This window comes from Penicillium coprophilum, assembly GCF_028826855.1.
Source record: "Penicillium coprophilum strain IBT 35676 chromosome Unknown utg000004l_segment0_segment0, whole genome shotgun sequence".
Taxonomy (NCBI): Eukaryota; Fungi; Ascomycota; class Eurotiomycetes; order Eurotiales; family Aspergillaceae; genus Penicillium; species Penicillium coprophilum.
The window spans coordinates 1,983,239-2,007,842 of record NW_026622723.1 but is presented as its reverse complement, the minus strand read 5'-3'; the positions used below and the strand labels follow the sequence as shown (position 1 = coordinate 2,007,842).

Below are 24,604 nucleotides of genomic sequence, written 5' to 3'. Positions count from 1 at the left end.
TCAGATGTAATTGGCAGTAACCTTGTCCAGAGAGCTCGACCATCTTTGCGCTAACTACGTCTAGTTAGCCATACTCCTAGCCTGGAAATCCAGGTTTCCATTGGACCTTTTAAGCTGAGTACTGTGTGGTCTCTAAGTCTAGAACCTCCCTGATCCGGCTATCACGTGGTACCAGTCTCGTGCTACGGAAGACTTCTCACAGAAGAGAGAAGAAAAAGAAAGGGGGACGCTTCAGGAAGATGATCTGCCAAAGTAACGTCGGGAATCCAGTCGGGATCTGGAGTACAGAGTGACTCCCCACTTAATAACCAATGGTCTAGACTCTACCTAGGGAGACCCCGATATCACAGCACATGGTATACGTTGCAAAACCTGGAAATATTATCCGTCGACCAACTCGTAGTGGCGGTTGAGGAAGAGTGCACAACCATGGGAGACCGTAAGTTTTCCCAAGTGCCCCAAACTGTGATCGGCCCGTGGTTCTGGACCCGAGGGCTGAACCTTGCCCCAAAGGACTTCTTCAGTATTTAACTTACCTTTCCCCTCTTCTTTCCTTCTTACATAACTTCCCATCCAATATGCCTTTGTCAGATTTAGACCAGGATATTACGCCTATCCCCCGTTCGCGGGAGGAGAACCAAGAGAGGTATGTGATACGGGAAACTAGATGGAGGACCTTGCTCACAGTTACCCAGAGCTTTTATTGCTGCGTCACGACGAAAGGATCGTAGCTTAGATGCTCGCTTGGAATCTGCTAACCGGGCTTCTATGTTACATAAGAAGCGCACGGGCAAGGCTTTCCACATCACCAAGGAGATCGTGGATAAAGAAGCCATGTATGAAGAGGTCGATGAACGCTACCAAGAAAAGCGCATTCTCATGCTGCAACATCAGAACAACGAAATCGAAAAGCAATTCACAAACCATCTACTAGCTGCCTTCGCAGCCCGCACCCAATTCAATCCATCTTCCATCCACAGCCGGCGAGCCAGCCACATGACCCCACGTCCATCACTCAATCGTGGCCCCCGCAAGATGAGCTTGGATCTGTCCAATATCCGCTCTTCTTTCTCAGGTCAAGGCTCAATGGAAAGCCCAATGCCAACAAGTGATAGCTACGTACTATCGCCTACGGCATCATACGATCCAAGCACCCAGCCCTACATGGGCTGCATGGACGGTTCCGACACGCCGTACTCCGGCATGTTCTCTGCCTCCGGGGACTCCTCCGGACAAATCCCAGCCTACATGAACCAAGTCTCAACCCCAGCCTGGAACTCTCAAGTACCCGCATGGGCCCCGATGCAGCAACAGACCTCGACTCCTGCTCAAACCCCCACAGACACGCATGCCGTCCAAATGTGGCAGCAGCAAATGATGCAGCAGGCCCAGATGAACGACACCGCAGTCCAGATGCATCAATTCAGAGACCGTCTTGCGTCCGCACCGGAGTTGCCTCTGCAGCAGCATACCGCTCCATCGCTTCCCTCGGCATCCATGTCGGGCCCCACCGGTGGCCCTAGCCATGGTCATTCGCGCGGCCAATCCCAGCCCACGAACAACTTCCACGACCTCAATCTCCTTACGCAGAACACGCAACTTTCCAACTCCCAGCTTGCTTCCTCTAATATTGGCTCTCCCAAGATTGAGGCCCTGTCGGCGGGCACTCATTCTACTCCGGACTTCTGCCCCACTCCCAACACGCCCTTGTCGCCGACTGCCACTGCACATGCTACCATCTCGCCGGTTGGGAAGGTCGGGGGTGATGGCCTTATGGTTTCGCATGAGGGGATGGATCCTGATTTCACGGATTTCAGTCAGTTTGCTTCCCACTTGGGTAACCCGGCTGTTCCACTTTCCGATCGTGACCAGCCGTTTGGCTTTGACGATTTTATCGCTGTGGATGATTTCACTAGCGTCTCTTGTTGACTTCGTCTGTCATGCCTCTTATGATCTATGATACCTGATATACCCAGGTAGTTATTGGTTTTCTTCTTGGACCTCTATTTTCATTTCGTTTATATATGGGGTTGCTATTGCACATTTGCTCCTGTATCATATCTATATCACTCATTTTAATATTCTGAACAGGGGTCAGGATTGAAAATGTCTGTGTCAAATGAATATATTTAATTTTACTCTGCTCCCCTTCAATGTACAATAATATGGAACAAATTCATTCTCTGACTTTGCTATCCACTTTGTAAGGTTCTCTTTCAATGTTCATATGAAAATTTTATTCTGGGTCTAACGTTGCACCCATCCGCAAACAATCATCGCCAAGCCCGTGTCCTAATCCGGCTTTCCTCAATTTCTTGCATGATCTAGATTGGGTCCCTTGCCCAGAGCCTAGCGCACAATTCTTAGCACCTTCCCTTTCTACGGGATTAATCGGGTCTAGGACTATATACTCCACCGGGCCGTGTCCACTATAGCTAAAGCTCGAGCTGTAGCTGTAGCTATAGCTTCCCCGAAATCCCTTCACACATTACATAAGATTTTTACCTTTTTCTTTTCTTAACCAGCAGAGTCTTTAACTGGACTAAAGCTTAACGATTGGGTTCACTTTCCCCCATCAAAATGCCGCATTTAGGAAAACCCCAAACGAAACCCATGGCAATAAATCTCTAGCCCTAACTACGTTCCTTTTGTCTTCCCACAATAAACCCCACAGAAAAAGCCTTCAGGGCTATGAGGTATTTGAGGTCCCAACTTCAGTTCCTCGCAGGCCAAGTACCTAATCTAGTTCCAGCGATCAGACCATCCTCAACCGTGGGTGTCCCGGCCTTTCATTTGTCAAGTTATAGCCACCCACGGGTGAACGGCGCTATGTCATAGCCCTAGAGTCTGCAATAGATCCCAGCCCAGGCCTTGGGCGAATCTGGAAACAGGGACTTTTGTAACGGGCTCCGTTTTATCTTTTATTTTTTTCGTGATCTCGCTCATTCTCGGCCCCGTGTGTTACCTCAGGGTTGTTTCCGACTCGTGTTGGCCATGCGAAATAAATTTTCCTAGCTGAATTACAAATTGCGCTGACTGGTACAACTGACCTGGTTCCTTGTGTAGAGTAAATTTTGGGGGTGGAGGGAAAGTAAATTCACATACAAGTGCCCCGTGTGTACCGTGCGCTGCAGAATTGGTTATCTTTCCCCCCCTGCTGAGGCGGTTCCGGGATTATGGATCAACGGCGATCCTGCAGGATCGGCTGATCCTTTTCTTATTTCTTTTGTCACGGTTAGTGCATTAAAATCCCATTAAATTTTCTAGGCTATTAGAGATACTGTAATTTGAGATTATCTCTATACCTCAGCCTGAAATCCTCGCCATCGTAACGGTAAATGGTAATGAAAATGAAAATGAGAACTTGGAGGATTCAGATTTGCGGGGTTAAGGTTGCAGCTCGGGGAGAGACTTTAATTGGCCACCAAATTAGCGCCCGCACTGACCCATGGAATCAACAAAGTCCATCACTACCACGGTTGACTGAGCCCGAGTAAAGTGTCCCAGCGGTTGAAAGCTGGGTATCACCGGCACACAAATCAACAGAAATCATGGAAAATTCACCCATTCAATGAGCGAACTCTAACAGCGCTGGAGTAAGAGGAATCCCCGTGCAGATGTAGGCTAGATGCAGCCACCCACGGGTTGTGTGAATGCTTGCCTGGGTTAATTCGGTTGCAGTTCGATTGCACTGCAACGCTGATCCGTGCACGTTTGCGGAGAGATGATTGGCTATTCCCTCGTGTGCTCATTTGCTTATCTGCTTGAACGCTGTGTGGCTTCCAAAGGAAATTGGATGGCCTGTCAGATGGACAGAGTACTATGTGGATGGCTTTCAAAGTCGGTGATAGGCCCACAGTGATAGTAATGATGGATGTAGACCCTGATAGGGGATAATTCGCGAGCTCTGCTTGCACCATTCCGTCTTTTTCAGCCTGCTTAGGGCGTGCAGTACCTGCGTTTGAGGCATTTTTCAACGATGGCCTGACTAGGGCATCCACCTTTTATTACCGATCAGGCCATAGGGTCCAGATTGGTCGAATTTGGCAATTAGATTGGATCGAATGGTGCTATTGTGGTGCTTAGCATGGTTGATTCGTATATGAATGGATTTTGTTATTTTTCACACCATACAGGGTCAGTAAACTAGGTATGTCCGTACCTCCATATCCTCCAAGGCTGTAGATTTGGCCTTTGAAATGACCTGAGCCTGAACCTGGGCATATCCTCTCTGAACCACCAGTCTTTCCTGAGATAACCCTACAGTATCATCCAATCACAATCCTGTAATGAACCCGGATATACCTACCTCAAGGGATATGTCGATGATCAGCGTCCAGTCCGGGCTCTCGGTGCCGGTGGAGCACGAGTTGGCTCAATAGGAGACCCGGTTGGATGGGCGAGGTGGAGACGAGGTGCAGTGGTTCGTGCGAATTGACCCCAGATTTTAGAGCGTTGACGATCTCGGGCTAAGCTCATTGTGCTTCTTTGAGAGAGATTGTTGGGTTTTTCTAGATCAGATGTTGATATAGCTAGTGTGAGGGGAAAGAAATCCTGCCATGGAAGAATTCCATACGTATTTCCTTCAAAATCAATAATTACGCATAAGCTCGGTAACGCAATATGATCTCGCCTAAATCAGTGGAACCAATCAAGACACGGTCGACCTCAATCCGGCGAGGTCACACATGAACCTCAATCTGATGGGCCAGTAAGAGACAGGAAGCCAAATCGCAGAAATGAACCAGCATACCATATACACCAGATCGATGCCCACACAATAAGCATTCAGGAAACCTGCAACTGATCAACGCCACTACCTGAGTCAGGCTCAACCCCAATCCATGAGATACCTACCGAAATGACAGAATACGAGGATCAAGAGAGGTCCTGGAGGTACCGGAGTGGATATTATTGCGTGTGTGGTAGTGCTTCTGCCACTGGAAGGTATTGGGTGGGACACAAAACTACTTTGTGGATTCCGGATATATTTCTTCAGGTGATGGAGCTATTTTACAGTTTTGTTTCTGTGGAGATTGAAACTGGGTGAAAATTCGGCATTTGTCTCGGCTGTAATAAGGGATTTGCCTGATCAGCGCCGAGACGTGGCTTTGATCGGCTATGTCCGATAACGGTCGATCCTAGTGGATGTAAATCTGGCTTATCTGGTAAGGTAGAGACGGTAACTCCAGAAGTAACAAATCACAGAGTCTACCACAATGCACGCGAGACACTATGTAGGGACAAAGTAAATTGAAGTTCCAAGGTCCTTTGGTAACACTAATTCACGATGGAAATCATATCCGCTGCTAAAGACGATAACGAGAGGCTGATCAAGTCTGGAGGTCCATCCGCTTGCGTCCTATGTTGTATATGAAGTGACACATATTCATGACTGGTGAGGCGGGCATTGGGTTTCTAACAGAGCCAAGCACGTCGGACAGAGCGACTTCGTATGTTGGGGGTTTCAAAAACAGGTGTACTGCGACCATGCTCTGCAATAGAGCCCAAGTGCAAAACGCAGTGTATGCTTTTACATGCCACGACTGAAAAGCTCCCGGCCAATGTCACCACTGCGGCGGACACTCTGGCTCGAGGAACTACTGCGTCGGCGGCGGCTACGGGACTCGGCGGGGTCAGCTGGGTTCAGCCCGCTGGCTCGAGCATGCAAATTCAGGATGTCAGTCAAGCTGACTACGCCGACTAGGCGGCCGGATAGCCGGGCTCCGTCTAGGGTCGACGAGGGAACAGAATGCGATATGGGCGACGGTACTGGCACTGACACGCCTGGAGCTGGGTATGTGTAGGGGAGGTTAGGAGCTGGTAGGTGAGGAGCGGTGTATTGAGAGGGCTGTGTAGAGGGTGTCACAGGTAAAGAAGGAGATGGTGGTGGTGACTGTGCAGTAGACGATCCGGGAGCCGGGCTGACGCTGTTGGAAAGAGGGACGTGGACTGAAGAATGCGATGGAGTTGGCGGTCCTGATGAGGTTGGAGATAATGGATCGGTGACCCAGAGCCTACAGCAGCAGTCAGTACATCTTCTGCTTATATTTCAAGCGTGCAGTGGTTACCGGTGTGATCGAGTTGCCACAATCTTTGCAACCGTATGAGCCAGTGTCGATCCAGGATTGACGTGGAAGACCGGGAATGAGTCTTTACCCTCAATCAATCCTCGTGTGGACAGTATGACTGAGATGAAGTGGGTGCAGGTGTTTTGAAGAAGTGGCAATGAAGATGATCGGGTCAAAAGCTGCGAGATGGTGAGTAACTCTTGCCAGCCGGGGTTGCTCGTCACATACCTTAACATCCGCTGTGGAGATATTCCCAAGGACGTTTAAGTAGCTATCAACGACTACGATCGAGGACATACCCTCATTATTCATCATATGAAGCGCATCGGAGAGGGGTTTATCTCCACTGCAAATGACACAATGGCGGTTAGAAAGCTTCTCAAGTATTCGCCAAAACGACTTACTTGATGGAGATCACTTCATGCGAGCCAACCCCCAGCTCACGCAGAGCCTTGGGGTAGAGCTCTTCAATTACCGGGAAGCTGCGACCATTTTCCCAGAGGAATTTGACCAGTCGAAACTGGCTGAAGATCCCAACCACTTCTTGGTCATTTGACTCACTGACCACCACGACCCGGTGAACACCGCCACCAAAGATCTCAACTGCGGTCAAGACATTGGCTGATGCCGGCAGTTTAATCAGCGGTTCCTTTTCCATACCAAACTTCTTGACATCTCTCAGCGGAATAGGCACGCCGTCGTGAGCCTTCTTGGCTAGCTCGTCATACGACGCTTGATGCGCTTCGTCAGGGTGTGTTAGGCCCGCTGCCAGTAGAAGATAAGAGTTGAGATCGGCATAATCAAATGTGCCGACGGCAGAAGTGGCTTCAGGGGTCTCGCGGATCAACAATACAGCCGCACCTGAATCAATCAAGATCTAGTTGGGACGAGCATGTTAGTCCAAGGACATGGAGCGTTGCCCTTGTGGTGTACTCACGTTTGTTGCCTCTTCAATGCCCGTGTCAAGCTCCACAAACTTCAGATCAGCTGGGCTGACCAGCTCGCCAATTGAAATTTCTCTCCAATCACGACCAACAAAGGCCGGATCACTATTCTTCGGTGGCGGGGGATTGTCAATAAGGCTCTGGATGGCGGACTGTGGGAGGGACGGCTGTCGACGGGCACGAGGAGAGCCGGGTGGACCACGAAGTGTCTCGCTCAAGCTTTGTCTGTGCTGGTGGTTTGCTGGCGGTATGTGTGAAACGCGGAGTTGGTTTCGTGTAGGGGGAGACCGGGATTCGGTGCTGGATCGTGGGGAAGCAATAGATGCATTGTTGAGAGAGGTGTCGGACCCTTCGCGGGAGTGTAAACGATCCATTTCAAATATTCTCCCCAAGAGGTTAGTCAAAGACAAGGGTTAATATGTGCGGAATGGGATTTAATGGGGTGTTGCTGGACCCTACTGAGGTCATCAGGTGATGTTGATCATATTAAGCGGGTCCATTGGCGGGGTCAACTGTCGAACCAATCAAAACAGCCCGATATCAATGGTGATAGGTGCTATACCCAGGCAGGTAATGTTGTGTCGATGTATATACTCCAGAATATCTTCAGAATATCTTCAGAGTATCTCCAGAGCGTCTTCAGATATTTGTTGATATGTGCTTAAACTCTTGAAGAGAATGATCGTAGGAAGCTTCCTCGGCATCAGGGATATTCTCGGGGTTTCGGATAGGTCGGAGTTACAGGAAGCTGGAAGTACGCACTTCCTGATGACGTATTGCAAATAGTACACATAGTACAAACAAACAGATGGCGCAAGGGTCGAGACCATATGAAGTCTCCATTACTTGACGATCGTCGAATCTAGCAGGAAGTCCCGTTGCCATCACTGCGAGGCATTCCAATGATCCCCATGCAGGCAAACCCGAATGATATTTTTGCCCTTACGAGGGGAGACGGGGCGTTGAAGTCGAAGTCGCTTACTTGGGTAGGACAATTGCTCCTTTATCATAAGACCACAAGACCGTTGCTTAAGCTGCCTGTGTCGGTAATTTCGCCACCTTATTGTCACTCCCTGAATTGGCTTTTGCTGCATACAGCTCCATGTTCACTGCGTTGAATACATCAACGTTGATATAGGTAACTCAGACAGAGTGTGGGAGCTGCTTTACCGAGCTCATCTTTTTCAATGCTCTCAAGGGCTTGATCTTTAGTCTCGGGTATCAGCAAAGTTATAAAAGCAGTGAGCAGCATGATCCCCGAGAACAAACCAAGAACACCCTCCAACCCCATTTCATCTTCAACAGTACCAAAAGCAAATGAAGTTATGATTGCGCCGCATTTGCCAGCAGAGGCTGATATTCCATATGCTGTCCCTCGAACACGCGTTGGAAAAACTTCTGCGGGAATCAGGAACGTCGTGCAATTAGGACCAATGGTCAGCAAAAATTGCGAGAGTGCAAAGATGATCATCAAGCCAGCTGTCGGAGTGTGCGCGCTCTTTGTGCTAGCTCCAGCCCATATGGCATGAAGGACGCGCACCATGATACAGGTCCAGAATTGTTGGCGTACACGACCAATACGATCGGGAAGGAAGATGCCGACGTAGAATCCGGGGAGATATCCTGCCGCTTGAATGATTATATTACCAACAGCGGTGTTGTACAGAGTCCTCCATGGTGTTTCTCCATTCGCATAACCGATTCTTGCTAGTATAATACTTTGGTTGAGATTGATACCATAGTATGCGATATCGCTATGCATATTAGTATCGGGGATTCTTTTCTCGAAGTTCATACTCACTTACAACAAGAACCAGGAGGCTGCCGTTGCGAACAGGACTTTGGCATGTTTCCAATGACAGAAGTACTCGCGAAAGTCTTCCCACTGCTGCTTGAATGTACGTTTCTGTCCAGCGGTGTCATCGCAGACATCTAAGCGGCATTAGTGATCTTCAAAATACAACACTGCAAGGGGTCTCACATTGCTTGTAGGGCAATGTCTCTGTGATTGTTAAGCGGGCATAAAGGGTGAAAACCGCTGGCACAATTCCAATGCCCAGTAGCAAACGCCAGACCCATTCGAGATGGCTCAAGTTGTTGGCTATCGATCCTTCGAATGCCTTGAGCAAGATCAGAAACACGAGGCTGGCTGCAATATTACCGAGGCCGATATTCGAGAAGACGGTCAACACTTGCATGGCGCGGGAGCCAAATGGTGATTTCTCTACCGACAAAGATGAAGATAGTGGATAGTCTCCTCATATTAGCCCGCTATTCCTTTCTGTCTCAAACGGCCATAACTTACCAGCTCCAATGCCTACGCCAGTTACAACACGAAAAATTGCAATCCATGCTGTCACAAACCGGGGGGACATCTGGTTCCATGGCAACAAGATTACCATCAGGGTCCCAAATATTGTGAGGAGGAGCTCTTTACCATATATAGTGTGTCGACCCCAAACGTCACTCAGGACTCCAAAAAGAAGCTGACCAGCAACCATGCCCAGACTCAGGCCGCCTTTCATGATGTCGCTCTGAACTGACGGTACCTTGCCATCTTGGAAATAGATATAACCCAGAATTGGTATCACTAATTGATGTTAGTCTTCGATTCTATTGGAGCAATTGAAGCTATTCACCAAGTCCAATTGTCAGGTTGAGATAGCCATCTGCGAAGAATCCAACACCCGCAGTGACCATAAATCTTAACTTGGCTCCCAGAGATGCCATTGAAGCGAAACAACGAAGATTTAAGAAGAATAGAAACGACCAAGACAAAATCGCAATTTCAGGCTTGCGCACGGAGGAATGTACATTGTCTCGAGTAATGAAGTTATACACTTCATTGGAATAGGCAAAATTACTCCCATAGCCAAGACAGTATTTCGGAGACCAATAGTCTTTCCATGTTAGACCATGTTGAACGTGAGAAGAAGTAGAACAATGAGCAACATCAAAGTCGCCACGGGGTCTAACGGAGAGGCCAGCCAGAGGCCAGTCAGGATTTCACATGAACCCCACGTGGGGCATAGCGGGTATTCCCGTATCTCTTCGGTGCGAAGTCCGCAAGATCATTGTGTGGACGAAGGTCTGTTAAACACTACACTTGGGAATTTCAGACTGTGCTGCCTATCGAAAGCACATATGGACATCGAACTAGCCTCCCCGCCGGCCGTGAGTGCCTTGAGAGAATCATTTGGCGATCGAAAACCACCCGATATCACTCGTAAGATTACTGCTTGTGTAGCATGTCGAAAGCAAAAGGTCAGTTTAATTGCCGGAGATAACGAGGCAAGTCACTGACACTCCGGAAAGGTCAAATGTCATATGCGGGAGGGGCAGATGCCATGCTCGCGATGTAAGAAGAGAGGTCTACCTTGCAATGTGAATCGGAGCCTGCAAACATTACTAGAAGACGATGTCACGTAAGTACGAAAAAAATCTCTTTCACTGGCATTTTCTGATATAATCTAGATGGAAAGGTGCCGTGGTACAAAAGATGCGACGGCTAGAAGAGGCAGTTGCGAAAATTGCTGCCAAAGTTGATGAGCCCGAGTTACAAGCTTTGCAAGTTGCTCCTGAAATACAAGATGATTCTTCGAGTCCGCCAGTCGAAGCTATGAATGAAGAAGGTAGCAGAAGGGAAACCTCTCCGTCAAGTCAATCATCTCAGCAAAAAGACAAGCATGAGCCATCGCAGACATGGGAAGTGATAATGGATGCTCCAGGCGGCGCAGCTTCCATCCCAGCCTCTTGTGTATCAGAAGGTGGGAAGGCAGGTCTATCAAACAATCTATCACCTGCTCGTCCAGATTTGATATCCAAAGGACTTATCTCTTTACGCCAAGCCGTTGCATTATTCGAGACATATCACCTCAGACTTGATCATTTCCTCTATCGCATTCTTGGCGACCATACTAGTTTGGACTCGGTTCGAGTCGCATCCCCATCATTAACGGCGGCCATTTGTACCGTTGCTGCTTTACATTCTCAACCCCTCGGCCATCTCTTCGAAGCTTGCTACGACGAATATAAAGATCTCGTCGCAGCCCAAACTTTCTCAAGACACGTAAATGAAGATGACATCCGTGGCCTGTGTGTCGGTGCGTTTTGGCTGCATGAGATTTCTTGGGCCTTGATCGGGAACGGTACGTGGGTGCAATCTTCTGCCGAAGCGAAGCTAACAAAACTAGCTGTCCGCATTGCGTCGGACATCAATCTTCATAGTGGTATCTACAAAGCCCTTAAAGGAGACCGCAATGGCTATCTTCAAGCGCGACTATATTATCTCGTCTATGTATGTGACCACCACTTTTCGATCGCCTATGGCCGACCTCCGATGTCGAGAGAAGGGTTCATAATCGAATCGGCCAGTCGAATTCTAGAACTGCCACATGCCACAGAAGATGATGCTAGATTGATAAGTCAAGTCAAGGAGTGGTCAATCCTGGGTCAAGTGTTTGACACCTTCGGTGTTGACATTGATACCCCTATTGCACCTCAGACACTACCTCGATTGCGTCGATGCTCTATTTCTTTGGATACGTGGTTTGCAGATTGGAACGAAAGCTTCAAGGAACATCAGAATGTCGGAAATTATCCACAGAAGGGTGTTGGTTTTCACTTTCACTTTGCAAAGCTATACCTTTGCTCGCACGCATTTCGTGGTGTACCGGTATCAGAAGATTCACCTCGATACGTGCTGCCTGAACTGGAGGATATCGCCAATGCCGGTGTATTGTCAGCTATGTCAATCCTTCGGATGATTGTCAGTGATGCTGAATTTCGATCGTTTTTGAATGGGCTTCCATTATATTTCGATACCATGCTCGCCTTCGCCGTTATTTTTCTCCTCAAAGTTGCCACAAAGTATGCATTCATGATCAGAATTGATACCGGCAAGATCATTTCCCTAGTCACTGAGACTGTGGCTGCACTTGGAGATATCACCCAATCTATGCATAAACATCATCTACTCGTGGTCATCAGCGAAGGTTTGGAACGGCTGTTGAGTATTTGCCAGGCGTCTACTCACACCGTCCACGAAACAATAAATCGTTTTCTCTCCTATCCAGGAGCAGCCCCCGGCATTTGATGCAATTTGGATGGAAAATATGGCAAGCTTTGATTTCCAAACTAATTTTCCTGATATGGACGATTGGTGGCTGCATTATAATGCATCGATGGGCCCTCTTTGCCCAGAGGTATCAAGATAGGGAAACATCAGATTCACCAGTTGAGCACAAGATTAAGTAAATTTCCTTTCATTTTTAACTTCACCAATTAACAAAAATAATGACTGTAAGCTGTGTTGGCTGTAAATATTCCCTCTAATGTAGAAAATCTTTCGACCGGGAGTCTGGATTGGTGGTCAGTGTCTGTATTGACTGATAGAAGGTCATGATTACACTCACCAAGAAGACATTGATAGGCAAGTTCCTCATAGGCCTCCAAGAGAGGAACTTTCAAATTCGGCTTTTTCGCGAGATCATCCCATCGTCTAACAGAAAGTTTTGCCTCGAGCAAGGGATCCTGTTGCGCCTCCAGGATCTGCTCGGAATTGTATCCACCGCCCTAACAGCCGTCAACATACTTCAAATATCGAGAATACAAGAAGTCGAAAGTGACATACCTGGAATTTCAATGTCCGCTTACTGGTCTCACTCAGTGCGTCATAATAGCTTTGATCTGTCGCGACCAAATAGCGCTTTGCCATCACATGCGCGCCAACCAACTTGCACACCTTCTCACTGAAACCAATCTGGCGCAGGTAAGCTTCTCCCAGAGCTTCATGGCTTTGTCTTCCAATATACTGGCCGTCGGGAGTGATCATTTTCTCCATCTTCTCCGCCGCAGGGATGAAGCGTCCAACATCGTGCAAAAGTGCAGCCAGGATGACCTCGGGGTCATTTCCGTGTTCGGGGGACTGTGTAGCAAGATATGCACACTGTAGCGAGTGCTCTAGTTGGGTGACTTGCTCGCCGAGATAGTCACCCTGACCCTGTGCGTGCAGAAACTGGAACAATGTTTGAATGGTTACTCGGGTATTTTCCTCGGTCGAGGCGACGGTTTTCTCAGTTTGGGGGGTTATCATTTTCGAGTCCATTTTGATAGGTGTTTGCTGTTTCAACTTGATGGTCTCTTATAGTCCTCAATACATTCCTTGGTCATTTTGTGTTGTGATGACATATTAGAAGTCATTATGGCATTGGTGAAATTGCACGGGGTACGAAGTCCGTCCTGCATTTGCTCTTCTCCAACTTACCCCTCTAATGCCTCATAGTATACCTCGAAATCTGAGCGAATCGCATTTGGCTTCGGCATGAAGCCCGTTGGTCTGTGCTGTATCCCAAGCGTTTCTGTCTGGCTTCGGGACGAACACCTTCACTCAATTCTCATGCAACAGGACTTATTGAGAGATACTGCAGGGTTTCTTTGGGAAATCGAGAGCTGATCGGGGAACCTCCGCAATCTAAGTTAACGCATTTCGAACCTATTAAAGGCTCGTGGGTTACTGCGTTTCGCTTCGGCCAGATTTCTTGAATAATCGAATATATCTATTATATACTTAGTTCTTGTTCTTGATCAAACCACTTGAAGATGTCACCTCTCACACGTGGACAAGTAGCTTCTTACCACGAGAATGGCTATCTCCTCCTACGCGCTGACGAGCATAAACTCGTTGACCCTACAGAACTCAAGCGATGGGCGCAAGAAGTTCAGGCCTGGCCTCGTGTCAAGGGCAAATGGATGCCCTATGACGAGATCAACATTAATGGCGAACGCCAACTGATGCGCACGGAAAGATTTATTGACTACCACCCGGGGTTCAAGTCACTGGTCTGCGGCGAGCAGCTGGCCGAGATTCTGAAGGCAGTATCAGGCGATGTATCTTTCCGAGGTTCCCAATACCGAAGTATCTTAAGATGAGGCTAATACCTGGCTCTTAATTATAGGATATGCTCCTCTTCAAGGAGAAGATCAACTACAAACAGGCCCAGGGTAACGGTTTCCAAGCGCATCTCGATGCACCAGCCTACGACCACATCGGCCGCATCGAACATGTTACCGCTAACATTGCCATTGATGCTGCGACTCCTGAAAACGGATGTCTAGAAGTTGTGCGCGGGTCGCACAAGATGAAAGTTGAATTTGCGGAAGCTGGGCGAATCAAGCCTGAATGGGAGCACGCACACGAGTGGAGTTCTATCCCACTTGAAGTTGGTGATATGCTGATCTTTGGGTCACATCTTGCCCATCGGTCGGCTGAGAACAGGACCGATAAGAGTCCGTCGAGCCTTTATGCTACCTTTCACTCTAGGAGTGACGGAGACGATCTTAGGGAGCAGTATTACAAGCATCGAATGGAGATGTTTCCACCGGAGCACGGTGAGTTATTCTTTAGAGGTTCAAATCCTCAATTGCTTGACGGTTACTGATATATCTCTCCTAGAGCGTGAGGAAGGCAAAGATTACTCTAAAGGCTACGAGACTTATGGCTTCGCGGCGCCTTTCACCAAAGTCCAAGAAAATGTCATTGCGACTGCCGTGGCTTAGTATGCGCTAGCATGGACGTCATTTCTATGTTCATCAAATGATTGAATTCTCTGCAGTTACAATTTTGATGCTTAATTTGTTGATACTCAATTACTCGAACCTTGGGATGTCTAATTTCGCTTTTCCAAGATCCATTCTCGGTACTTTTACAGTCTGATCGTCGATATTATAGCTCAGGATTTGTTCCTTACAATACCATGATAGTTAGGATCGAATTAAAAGTACCGCAAACCCTCTTATGGCGCACTGGTAGTCGGTAACTGCTGTGACTAAGACTTCTGTATATTTCCCGAACCTCTTGAGAATAGTAGGCGAAGAATTTACCTCGAACCAGAGAAGACAGATTACATACGTACCGGATAATGCCTTGTCAAGACCTACTAGAGACTTCTAGAGTAGCTATTCATAAGAATAATAACTATAATCTTAATACTACTTATATATCCTAAAACTAGCTATTAGAAGAGTTTATAAAACTAGATAATAATAAGATTATATAATATCCTCTTCGTAGAATTAAGCGATAGAAACATCGAGAGACGAAGCAGCACATCTCTATATATTATTCGCTCTCGTACACTGTATCCTCCTTTGAGCCAAGAATAGATAGTGCTTCACAAATGTTCTTTGACGAGCTTGATCGCCGGTTTGTGCCCACCGGAGCACAGTTCGATGTGACTTAGTGGATGAAATCTCTATCCTACGATACAATGGGCTTGATGAAATTCCCCCGGCCATATGGCTACGTTCAGCATGGGAGAGACTTACACGGCATCATGGACGACGTGAACAGGGCAAACCTGATTATCGGACCCGTAAGTTATACATGACGAAGAACTTTGACAGAGAGCAAGTCTCAACCATTTGCAGATGACGCAGATACCATGGCTCGATTGGCTCTTGCATAAGAACTGGGTAGCAAATCTTTTCAAACGCGAAGCCATTGCCCTCTGCTGGACTACGTCTTGGCGAGTATTTCAGAGCGTCAGGAAGAACATCGGAAAAGTCCCAAATCGCCCTCCAATGCAAACGTCGACGGAACCATTGCCGACTGTGACTTCCTCGGGTATTACCACAATGCCCAGGAGAAAAAGGATAATGTGCAACTTCGATTTGTGTCAACCTGGACTTTTGACAATATTCTTGGAGGGGCCGACTCCACGGCTTCCATGCTTCGGTCTGTGGTCACCCTGACGCACTGGAAACGGTACGGGCCGAGCTGCGAGATAAGCAACGCACTGGGGGCCACCGGGCTCACTCTACCTTTCCCGCAATGGCATGAGCTGCAGAACCTCCCCTTCCTCGACGCCTGCATTAAAGAGCCACTCCGGCTTGACGCTCCATTTGCTATGCCTCTTGAACGAGTGGTTCCGGCGGAGGAAGCCACAATCTGTGGTCACTTTTACCCTGGAGGCACCGTGGTTGGCATGAGTCCATATATTACTAACCGCTATAAGCCGACATGGGGTGTTGATGCGGATCAGTGGCGTCCCAGTCGCTTGTTGGAAGGCGAACCGTCGCATACCAAAAAGCTTGAAGCCAGTCTGCTTAGTGTAAGTCACGTTTGGCCGACTTGCCGGGTACGTTCAATGCCTGATTGTACTAGTTCGGGGCCGGGACGCGAGGTTGTCTGGGCCAGCACGTCGCCCTTTTTGAAATCCATACTACTGGGTCGTATACCCAGAGAGCGTGCAGGCCACGGTCAGAAAACTTGAGTTCAAACAGTATGTAGGACATCTCCCAGAGAAGAGCTACAAATGCATATCGTCAGATTTATCGAGACGCTCCTTCCCTGTCAACCGCAATTTACCCGGAAGACTTTCCCCGTTGGCTCATTCCTAGAATCGCCATTAGAAAAGACAAGACCAGATCTTAAATGCGCAGAATAGTAGACTTTGTAAGCCACCAACATTCTTCAAAATGCCAGCTCCAGAACCACCAAAGTCTGTTGTCGAGTTCTTGCACGAAGTTTTTTTGGCCCCCAGTTGGAAGGCCAGGGCATTACAAGCAGTTTTTTGTTTGGTCTTCTTGTTCTGTTGCAACATGACAATGACTATTGCAGCAATCGCCCGGGCTTGGGCTTTCAGGTAAAGTACACGGAAAGCCTATGTGCGCTGTCACACTGGGGATGGCTGTTTCAAGCTTCATGTGCATAATTACTGATTGATTGTCCATAGGTGGCTTGGCCCGCGCCCCCCAGCCCGACCAGTACCAGGGTGCTCCGACATCGTTGTCGTGGCCGACATACCCCCAGTGCCACCCATCCGCCCTCCGGACACCATCCGGATTGAACCTCAGGTGTCTTCATCTACCTCTAGCCACCTCCGACATCGCCCCCGGCGCTTTAACGAGCTGCCACCCATAACTCTCGGCCACTCTGCAACCTGCGGCTGCAAAGATTGCCGCAATCGCCGGTATAACCGGATGAATCCGATGGAGAAAGGCTGACCTGAATTGTAAGTGAGTACACTTAAGCATTAACATGAAACAGATATAAAAGCCATTTACTTGCATTTTATAAAACATACATACCAAAGTCTGAACACGGCGAAATCCTCTATCTGAAATTGCCTGGCAATGGAAAGGACTAACATTGGATCTAGAGATCGATGAGCCGTCAATGCCGAAAGTCAAGTTTTTTCAGTGTTCAGTGTTTCTTTACTCTTCTCTCACTTTTTTATTACTCTTTTATACTTATTACTCACCTTTCTCTTACTTTTATTTTGACTTCTAAGTCTTTCTTTCATTCTTACCCTTGTACATAGCGTTAAGTCCACTAGTCCAGGTTACCTTTGTACCATAGTGAGACCAATTGTGATAAGAGTCACATAAACCACTGTTAACCGTACTGGTAAACACTTTATATTTTGGGGATTGATAGTACCTACCCGTTTATGTTATAGAGTAATATTCGGTCTAGTAAAATATACAACCCTCGAGGAAGTAAAACCGTGGTGTAGTCGTAATCCGGGCTAGAGGATGTCCTGCTATGTAGGCATCTCACTACCTAGCCAGGGTTCGTCTTTGACGATGTTGGATAATGTCACGTTTTGATTAGTTCCCGTAGCATGGCAGTGCCCTCTCTCATTTCATGAAGGAGAAAGAAAAGACATCAGTATTCACATCATGCGTTCTGATGTGTCTGTTTGCCGCCGCTTCTGATAGATAGATAGGTTCGTTACTACGTGTGTGTCACTCAAATTTCTGTCTTAGAGAGAGTTGCAGAAACCTATGTATGTTCTGCTCACCACTGGCTTCAATTTTATATACCCGTCATCCTGACGATTGCTCTCATGATAATACTAGCCCACGGCCGGTTCCTTTCTTAGGCCCGGCGATTTGACTTTTAGCCGATATCCCTGGAAATGTCTCTACTGCAATTAGGACTCAACAGGTAATCTGTTCGATTTCACATCAACCTCCAATCCGAAGGTCCTTTAGCAGACCCAACATCCTAACATTCTTGAGTAAAACGATATTTCAAGATGCGCTACTACATGTGGGGTGACAAATCCGAGGAAGAGCTTGATCTAGAAAGCTCTGGAGATATATGCCTTCTTCAAAGATACCGATACGCTACCTTCACCGACGAAGATAATCCATCCATATGCCCCATTAACCTAAGGGGGCTATTACAGACAGAAGTTGCACTTCGGGAGAATACTCAACGCGAGATAGCCTTGAAAGAGAAAATAGGGCATCTCTCTAAGGAAGACACATACGTGACTGTTCTTCAGGACTTACAGGAGGAATTATCGACACTTTCGACGGAATATTGGACCTTAGAACGACGTTGGTGGGAGATTAGGTCTTCGTATGACGACGGCCCGCTGACCAGAGGTATCGATTTCTGGCGCTCACAGCCAAAATGGTATATGCATCAAGTACTTGTGGAAGATTGCATAGGGAGAGGAGGCTGTTGTGGTAGAGACTGTGGATGCTGTTCTCATCGCCAGTCAGAACGGAAATTTGCAGTTGGTCATTGTACCGTGGAATGTTCTTGTTGCGAGAGAGCCCGGGGGTTTGCACTCGACCCTGAGCAGAAATCCCGAATCCGGGAGTCCTTCAAACTTGATTACAAATCTATGCGTGCATGGTATTACAATCGAATAAAGACCGCTTCTCTGCTAGGGTTGATGGCCGGTAGTTACGAAAACCCTTTGGATCTCATCGTTGACTTGCCGCCAAGATATGCAACTCCCTCTGAGGAATCACAAGGGAGCAACTGGAAGGACTATTTGCGGAGATCTTCACGCTAACGTTGTCCGAGAGGAAGAGCCGGTCAGCTGCTTTAGGAAGTCATACTTGCTGTTACTGTTTCTAGTTTTGTGTCGCTGTTATACTAGAAGGACGAGCTTTCCATGGATATAGTGGAGAAAGAAGGAGAAAGTGGGAGTAGGAGGTTGAAGAGATATATACCTGTCATCATTGCTCTACCTAGCTAGCTTTGCTTGCAGTGGAAAGTATAGCCACCCAATTCGATTCGACACCTCCATCGCTGCCGTAGGTGTCTCTCGCGTAGTTACAAGGCCCCATAGAGCTTACTTGAGTTCATCTCCCGTTGTTCCTCGCCCCAAGATGCCTTGGTCCCATGAGCTTGCGCAGTGAGGCCGCCATTGCGGCTGAGTCTGGATTATTCAATGAGCAGAAGCAGACAGTCTAAATGGGGGTTCGATCTCGGCGTCTTCATCATATGAATAGTCACAGCCAAGTCACAGCCAACGCGAGCGGTGCTAGACCCAGCCAGAACACGAGATAGCCCTCGCCAACGCACTTTCGTTGTGCCGAGTCCCTCTTTTCCCACGCTCGGCTTGGCTAACTGGAGTGTGTCCAGGTTTGACCGCGGCTTTGTCAGGAATGAAATGAAACGGGTTTGCGCAGGTGGCCAAAAAGCGTCCGAATCCGGGGCAGATAGCCAACGATTGAGACCATGACTACAGCCTAAAAGAAGAAGAACGTTAAAAAGAGGAAGCCTGGAGACTAAAGACCAGATCATCAATATGCCACTCCTGTTTCTTGAAAAGTCGCACACATATTCTACATCGGTGTCTGCGTACAGACCGCCGCCAACACACGTTGCAATTCTCCCACCTTTTCTAGGAGCTGCGCATTGGACCCTGCACATAGGTTCTTCTCTCCCCGCATATTCTCAGCACCCTGGACCCGTCGATCAAGACCTTAGCATACCTGATGTGAATTTTGCAATTGACACAATAACAGCTGAACCATCATCTTCGTTTCCGTTGTGCGGGAAATATTCAATGTCCCAACGCTGAACGGAATGGTCAATGGGACGGTATACACTGAATCTCCCGTGCCATCGACCTGTGGCGAGAGCATAAGCTGATCACCCGACCCACTGTCCGAACGATTATTGGGTTCGAGTGGCGGACGCGTGGGGTTAGCGTCCTGTTGTGCCGAAGGTGCAGAAGAGAACAGGACGCCAAGACGGGTCTTTTATGTCGGCATTGAAGGTTGGTTGACAGCGTATTGGGGCGCTAAACCCAAAAGGTCAAAACTAACCCGATGTAGTAATTCACAGGTCCGCCGTTTACAGTATGAATATATCAATGTAGATACTAAGACAGACTTCTCCCCTATCCATTATCAGTTGATTGATCTCTTGGTATTCCGTGATTGGGAGCCAAAGATGCCAGCTTTGCTTTCTTCAAGGAATTGGCTTGAAGAATTTCGACTAGACTCTGGCCTTCTACATAATGCTCATTTGTTCGTCCGGAAACACAAATTGTCGAGTCTAAACACATTCCTTGTATATGGTGTGAATGCAGACAGATATGTCGCTTCATAGAAGACAAAAGGAGAGAACACCCTGAAACGGACGGAGTTCTCCGCTCTATGCTACGCCCCTTGGTCATGACGTATTTTCTTGGTGAGATATAGTGCTTAAAAAAATGAGGGCAGCAGCAATACTATCAACGAACTATCACAGTATAAATGGCCCTATGTAGGGGCTAATCCTTTCTAGGTATAGTCTGCGGCGGGCTGAGTGCGTCAGTGTTGCTCACTGATTGGACACTGAGCATCACTGAGTAATCAGAGAGCATCCCCGGGCCATGATCACTCACTGAGCATCAGTGATTATACACGTGACTGATCTGAGCATGATCACTGATCTGAGCCCGTGCTGACATGTACTCAGTGAGCCTGAGCCTGAGCACCCTCATAAAAGCGGCAGCAGCTCAAATAGGAAAGCCCCACCCAGGGAAAATCCGGTACGTATAGGTACATTTGTGGCTAGGAGTTCCTAAGCGGAGCTTCTAGGGTTCTTGTTTAGAATTTAGACAAGTCACAACCTGTTTCATTTGGTACTGTGTATGTACGGCGATATACAAGATGTGCATGTGATAGGTCCTGTCAAACACCAAAGTCCACCCAGAAATACGAGTCGAAATCCCACAATCACAAAAAGAAAACATTCAAATTAATCATCCAGGTATGATGGCACAACCACATCTCCAACCATCACCGTCCTGCGCTCGGGTAGCTCCGAGTCAAAACCCTCTAGTTCTTCGATGGAAAGTGCAGAATATTTGCCAAACGAGACCTTCCCATCAATATTTCGCGTCTTAGCAAGCGTTGAAAATGGCTCATCACGCCGAACCCCGGTGAACTGATCTATACAAACCATTTGGCATCGTTGGCATGTGTCGAGAGCGTCAAACCGAAGTTGGTCTGGTCCAATCCGAAGGGAGGACCACCGGTCCTCCGCATATGGTTGTTCCACATCACCACGGTGAGCAAGGCGTTCGGCAACGATGATGTTACCCCGGAAGACGTCTGCTGCAACAGTCTTACCGCGACCATGCTTGCTGTTTGCTTTGATGGTTTCGTTCAGTCGGTTGACAGATGAACGCGAGACAATTAGAATTGGTGACTCGTTGGATAACGTGATTTGTGCCTGGTCACCCGCACGTGCCGGGGGAGGGAAGTCAGGTGGGAACGAGCCTGGCATAATCAGCTTGCGGAAGCGGTTCTTCCATGTATTCGGCGTCCGTTGCATCCGCGAGTACCGGCTGGTCGTCTGTGTAGGGAACCGTGCAAGAGTACAGGGTACCCCAAGGAAGTCCGAAAAGAACGCAGAGACCACCGGAGAGGTGTAGGCATGGAGAGCAATCCTGTCGCCGCAGACTGTTGTAGGCTTTCTGGTTGAGCTTGGACAGAAGGATGTAGAGACAAGACTTGTGTCCTCCCAGCCAAGCGAAATCTCAAGGCTGACCTGATCTGGGGCAGCGATTGCACCACAAGTGATACGGAGAACGCCTCGTTCGATCTCAATGGAGGGTCGTATAAGACACATGCGGGGATATCTTTTACCGTTAGTTTGGGAATTCAGAGTTTGGTTTAGACACAACGTACCTTTTCTGATTCAGGGCTGCGCCTGTCCCTTGATGAACTAAACACCATTCTCTATCCCAAGCTAGTCCCTCCTTCTTCACTTCCCAACGCTTTCCCTCGGGTATCTTGAAAGCACCGCAGCTCTTGATTGGGAACACTGCTAAGCTTTCAACATAGAAATGAGGAGCAACGACCTCATTGTACTCGGTTAGAGGATCTAGAGCGAGTATAGGTGGACATTTTTCCACATAAAACTCCTCTATGAAGTTTATCAGGGAGTCTATATCCTTCATGTTTGTCGTGGCGCCGATACTGACACGAAGAATTCCTGTTGGTCGTCCTCCGAGAACGTCATGATTATCACCACATCGTAATCCCGCAGAGTAATGCCGGCGAAGCTCGGGTCCAGTCCACCCAAGAGATGAGGCAGTTCCTCCTGGATTGCAAACGGATCCAGTGCGTATCTGCAGATTCTGCACCGTAGCGAGCTTTTCCACCTCGGTTTTTGGAACCCACTCGCCGCGACTATTGCAAAGATTGAATGCAATGATTGGCCCTTGGGTATTTGGGTTGCCATATGCCGAGGTGTGCGATTGATATATTTGACACACCTTTCTCTCATTGAAATGTGCCAATGAGGAAAGCCTATCATAGACTTCCTTGGCGAGGAACCCAGCATGTGCCGAAACGTTCGCCATGGAACCAAATAAGCGCGTGTGTGTGTCTAAAGCCGCGTCCAGAGCTATAATGCTATGAAATGGGAGAGTACCATCTTCCAGCCGCTCATGGATTGAGGTTTCCTTTTTCGCATGCCATTGCACCCCAGTGGCCAGGACCATGTCAACGGTGCCTCCGCCAAAATACTTTCTTCGCTCAAAGGCCCGTGCAGCACTTTTGCGAACAATCAAAGCACCCAGATCGGGAAAGCCGAAGATTTTGTAGAAGCTAAGGACAGTGAAATCTGGAGCAGATGAGGACGGGCCTAGATCAAGTGGAGCGGTGGATACCAGCGACGCAGCGTCAAGCAAAGTGTATACGTTTCCTCCGCTTTCTTTTGCTGCGGCTCGGACTTGCTCGCACCATCGAATAGGCAGGCGTCGCCCGTTCATATTGGATTGGGCTGGGTATGCAAGTAGTCTGGGTGCCTTCGACTGGTTGCCGGCCAATTTTGAAATCTCAGCCTCCATCTCATCATCATTTTGAAAACACTGATAGCCCATCTCGGCTAACTCTCGAACCCCAACAAGACTGGTATGAGCATCAATGTGATAGCCATACCAAAATCCTCGATGGTCAGAGTCCCGAAATGAGTCTGCGACGAGCTTAATGCCAGCAGTTGCATTTGCCACAAAGACAAGGTCAAACTCATCCGGGTCCGCATTAAAGAATCGCAATGCGCGGACTCGAATATCTTCTGTTCTTTGTGTAGAAAGCTGCGATGATACAGACATCGAATGAGGGTTACCAAACAGATTAGATGTAAGATCACGCGAGAACGACTCGATCATGGACTTTGCATAGGGTGTTGTTCCCGCATAATCCAGGTATGTTGTTCCTAAGACAGGGATGGTGAGCAAGGATTGAGTTATAGCAATGGGCACTCGTACCATTCAGTAGAGGGTACTCTTGCTCTCGGATTATGTCCACATCAGCGGAGTAGCCTTGACTATAATGCGGATGAACAGATCCCTGAGAGGTTGATTCTGCCATTTTTCAAAGTTCAACTTTGGACAAATGCACTCCAAAATTTGTCGTAGTTTGTTTGAAATCAAGGTGGCAAATTGTGAAAGGATGGGCTTTCTATATGTCTAACACACTGATCAGCACATAATGAATAGGAATATCCAGAAACAGACTGTACATTCGCACGACTGTGCAATATCAAATGGGTTCGAAAAAAAAAAGAGGAGGGGGGTTTACCACGTATAAGATAGATATAGTCTGATCGGAGGTTACCGATACCAACAAATCAACTAGCCCGGGTATGATTTCCAGTCCGCTTCAAAGGGATAGGCTTTCGGAGGTTTAGAAAAGATGCACATTCCCAAAGTCTGGTATACGGCTTTTATAGGTTGTTCTCAACTATTCAAGGCGCGGTGTGAAGTGACGAAGAAGAGAGTGTGTGCAGATGAGAATTCCCCTCCTACGTGTCTGGAATATATGGGACGTGGCAATACAGGGGAGTCGTTTCCATAACGAACCTCATCACCCCGGCGCACACCGGTTGATTGCTCTCATCCTATCACACGCACTACTCAACATTATACACACACTGATCTACATCCCGTATAGCGACCCACTACTACATCGTGACGTTCATGCACTACATGCATAATATGATAATTGCCTATGCCTTTTATGGATACGGTCATTCTTTCATTCTCATCGAGGAGATAGCTTCGCATCAGCCGACAAATTGATGAGTACTCCGTACTATTGGAAGTAATTATAAGCCCCTACACGATAGTACACAATGGCATTGTTGGTTGTAGATGACTCCTAGCCGCCTATCTGCCCATAAGGCGCTTCTGTAGATTATATCTCACACGTTCCAGTAGCGCCCCCTGATGCACAATGCGTAACCCAACCTGCATGCGTTTCAGGGATTCCACTGAAGCTAAAGCACTGCGTTCAGTTTCATCACAATGTCAGCTTACACATTCGGCTATAATGCTA

General features: G+C 47.9%; 8 protein-coding genes across 8 annotated transcripts; 4 read left to right on the top strand and 4 right to left on the bottom strand.

The window, feature by feature from the left end:
- Nucleotides 1-578: 578 nt before the first annotated feature.
- Nucleotides 579-1,929, top strand: N7500_005171 (uncharacterized protein; the record flags this gene model as incomplete). Its single annotated transcript, XM_056676316.1, has 2 exons — nucleotides 579-646; nucleotides 696-1,929. 2 exons carry the CDS (start codon nucleotides 579-581, stop codon nucleotides 1,927-1,929), a joined length of 1,302 nt encoding a protein of 433 aa, XP_056531316.1.
- A 3,604-nt stretch (nucleotides 1,930-5,533) lies between these two features.
- On the bottom strand, nucleotides 5,534-7,389 carry N7500_005170 (CBS domain-containing protein; the record flags this gene model as incomplete). The annotated part of the gene is made up of 5 exons (XM_056676315.1): nucleotides 5,534-6,017; nucleotides 6,072-6,250; nucleotides 6,300-6,417; nucleotides 6,476-6,948; nucleotides 7,009-7,389. 5 exons carry the CDS (start codon nucleotides 7,387-7,389, stop codon nucleotides 5,534-5,536), a joined length of 1,635 nt encoding a protein of 544 aa, XP_056531315.1.
- Nucleotides 7,390-8,138: 749 nt separating this feature from the next.
- On the bottom strand, nucleotides 8,139-9,745 carry N7500_005169 (uncharacterized protein; the record flags this gene model as incomplete). The annotated part of the gene is made up of 5 exons (XM_056676314.1): nucleotides 8,139-8,769; nucleotides 8,821-8,947; nucleotides 8,997-9,269; nucleotides 9,321-9,605; nucleotides 9,655-9,745. The coding sequence occupies 5 exons, from the start codon at nucleotides 9,743-9,745 to the stop codon at nucleotides 8,139-8,141; spliced, it is 1,407 nt and encodes a 468-aa protein (XP_056531314.1).
- A 414-nt stretch (nucleotides 9,746-10,159) lies between these two features.
- N7500_005168 (uncharacterized protein) lies at nucleotides 10,160-12,110 on the top strand (the record flags this gene model as incomplete). Its single annotated transcript, XM_056676313.1, has 4 exons — nucleotides 10,160-10,279; nucleotides 10,331-10,440; nucleotides 10,490-11,163; nucleotides 11,209-12,110. The coding sequence occupies 4 exons, from the start codon at nucleotides 10,160-10,162 to the stop codon at nucleotides 12,108-12,110; spliced, it is 1,806 nt and encodes a 601-aa protein (XP_056531313.1).
- Nucleotides 12,111-12,345: 235 nt separating this feature from the next.
- Nucleotides 12,346-13,121, bottom strand: N7500_005167 (HD domain-containing protein; the record flags this gene model as incomplete). Its single annotated transcript, XM_056676312.1, has 3 exons — nucleotides 12,346-12,374; nucleotides 12,430-12,589; nucleotides 12,648-13,121. 3 exons carry the CDS (start codon nucleotides 13,119-13,121, stop codon nucleotides 12,346-12,348), a joined length of 663 nt encoding a protein of 220 aa, XP_056531312.1.
- Nucleotides 13,122-13,615: 494 nt separating this feature from the next.
- On the top strand, nucleotides 13,616-14,572 carry N7500_005166 (phytanoyl-CoA dioxygenase family protein; the record flags this gene model as incomplete). Its single annotated transcript, XM_056676311.1, has 3 exons — nucleotides 13,616-13,903; nucleotides 13,972-14,404; nucleotides 14,469-14,572. The coding sequence occupies 3 exons, from the start codon at nucleotides 13,616-13,618 to the stop codon at nucleotides 14,570-14,572; spliced, it is 825 nt and encodes a 274-aa protein (XP_056531311.1).
- Nucleotides 14,573-15,282: 710 nt separating this feature from the next.
- On the top strand, nucleotides 15,283-16,937 carry N7500_005165 (Cytochrome P450; the record flags this gene model as incomplete). The annotated part of the gene is made up of 4 exons (XM_056676310.1): nucleotides 15,283-15,387; nucleotides 15,562-16,125; nucleotides 16,635-16,659; nucleotides 16,750-16,937. 4 exons carry the CDS (start codon nucleotides 15,283-15,285, stop codon nucleotides 16,935-16,937), a joined length of 882 nt encoding a protein of 293 aa, XP_056531310.1.
- A 4,077-nt stretch (nucleotides 16,938-21,014) lies between these two features.
- Nucleotides 21,015-23,638, bottom strand: hxB (putative molybdenum cofactor sulfurase protein (HxB); the record flags this gene model as incomplete). The annotated part of the gene is made up of 3 exons (XM_056676309.1): nucleotides 21,015-21,900; nucleotides 21,950-23,483; nucleotides 23,536-23,638. 3 exons carry the CDS (start codon nucleotides 23,636-23,638, stop codon nucleotides 21,015-21,017), a joined length of 2,523 nt encoding a protein of 840 aa, XP_056531309.1.
- Between the last annotated feature and the right edge of the window lie 966 nt (nucleotides 23,639-24,604).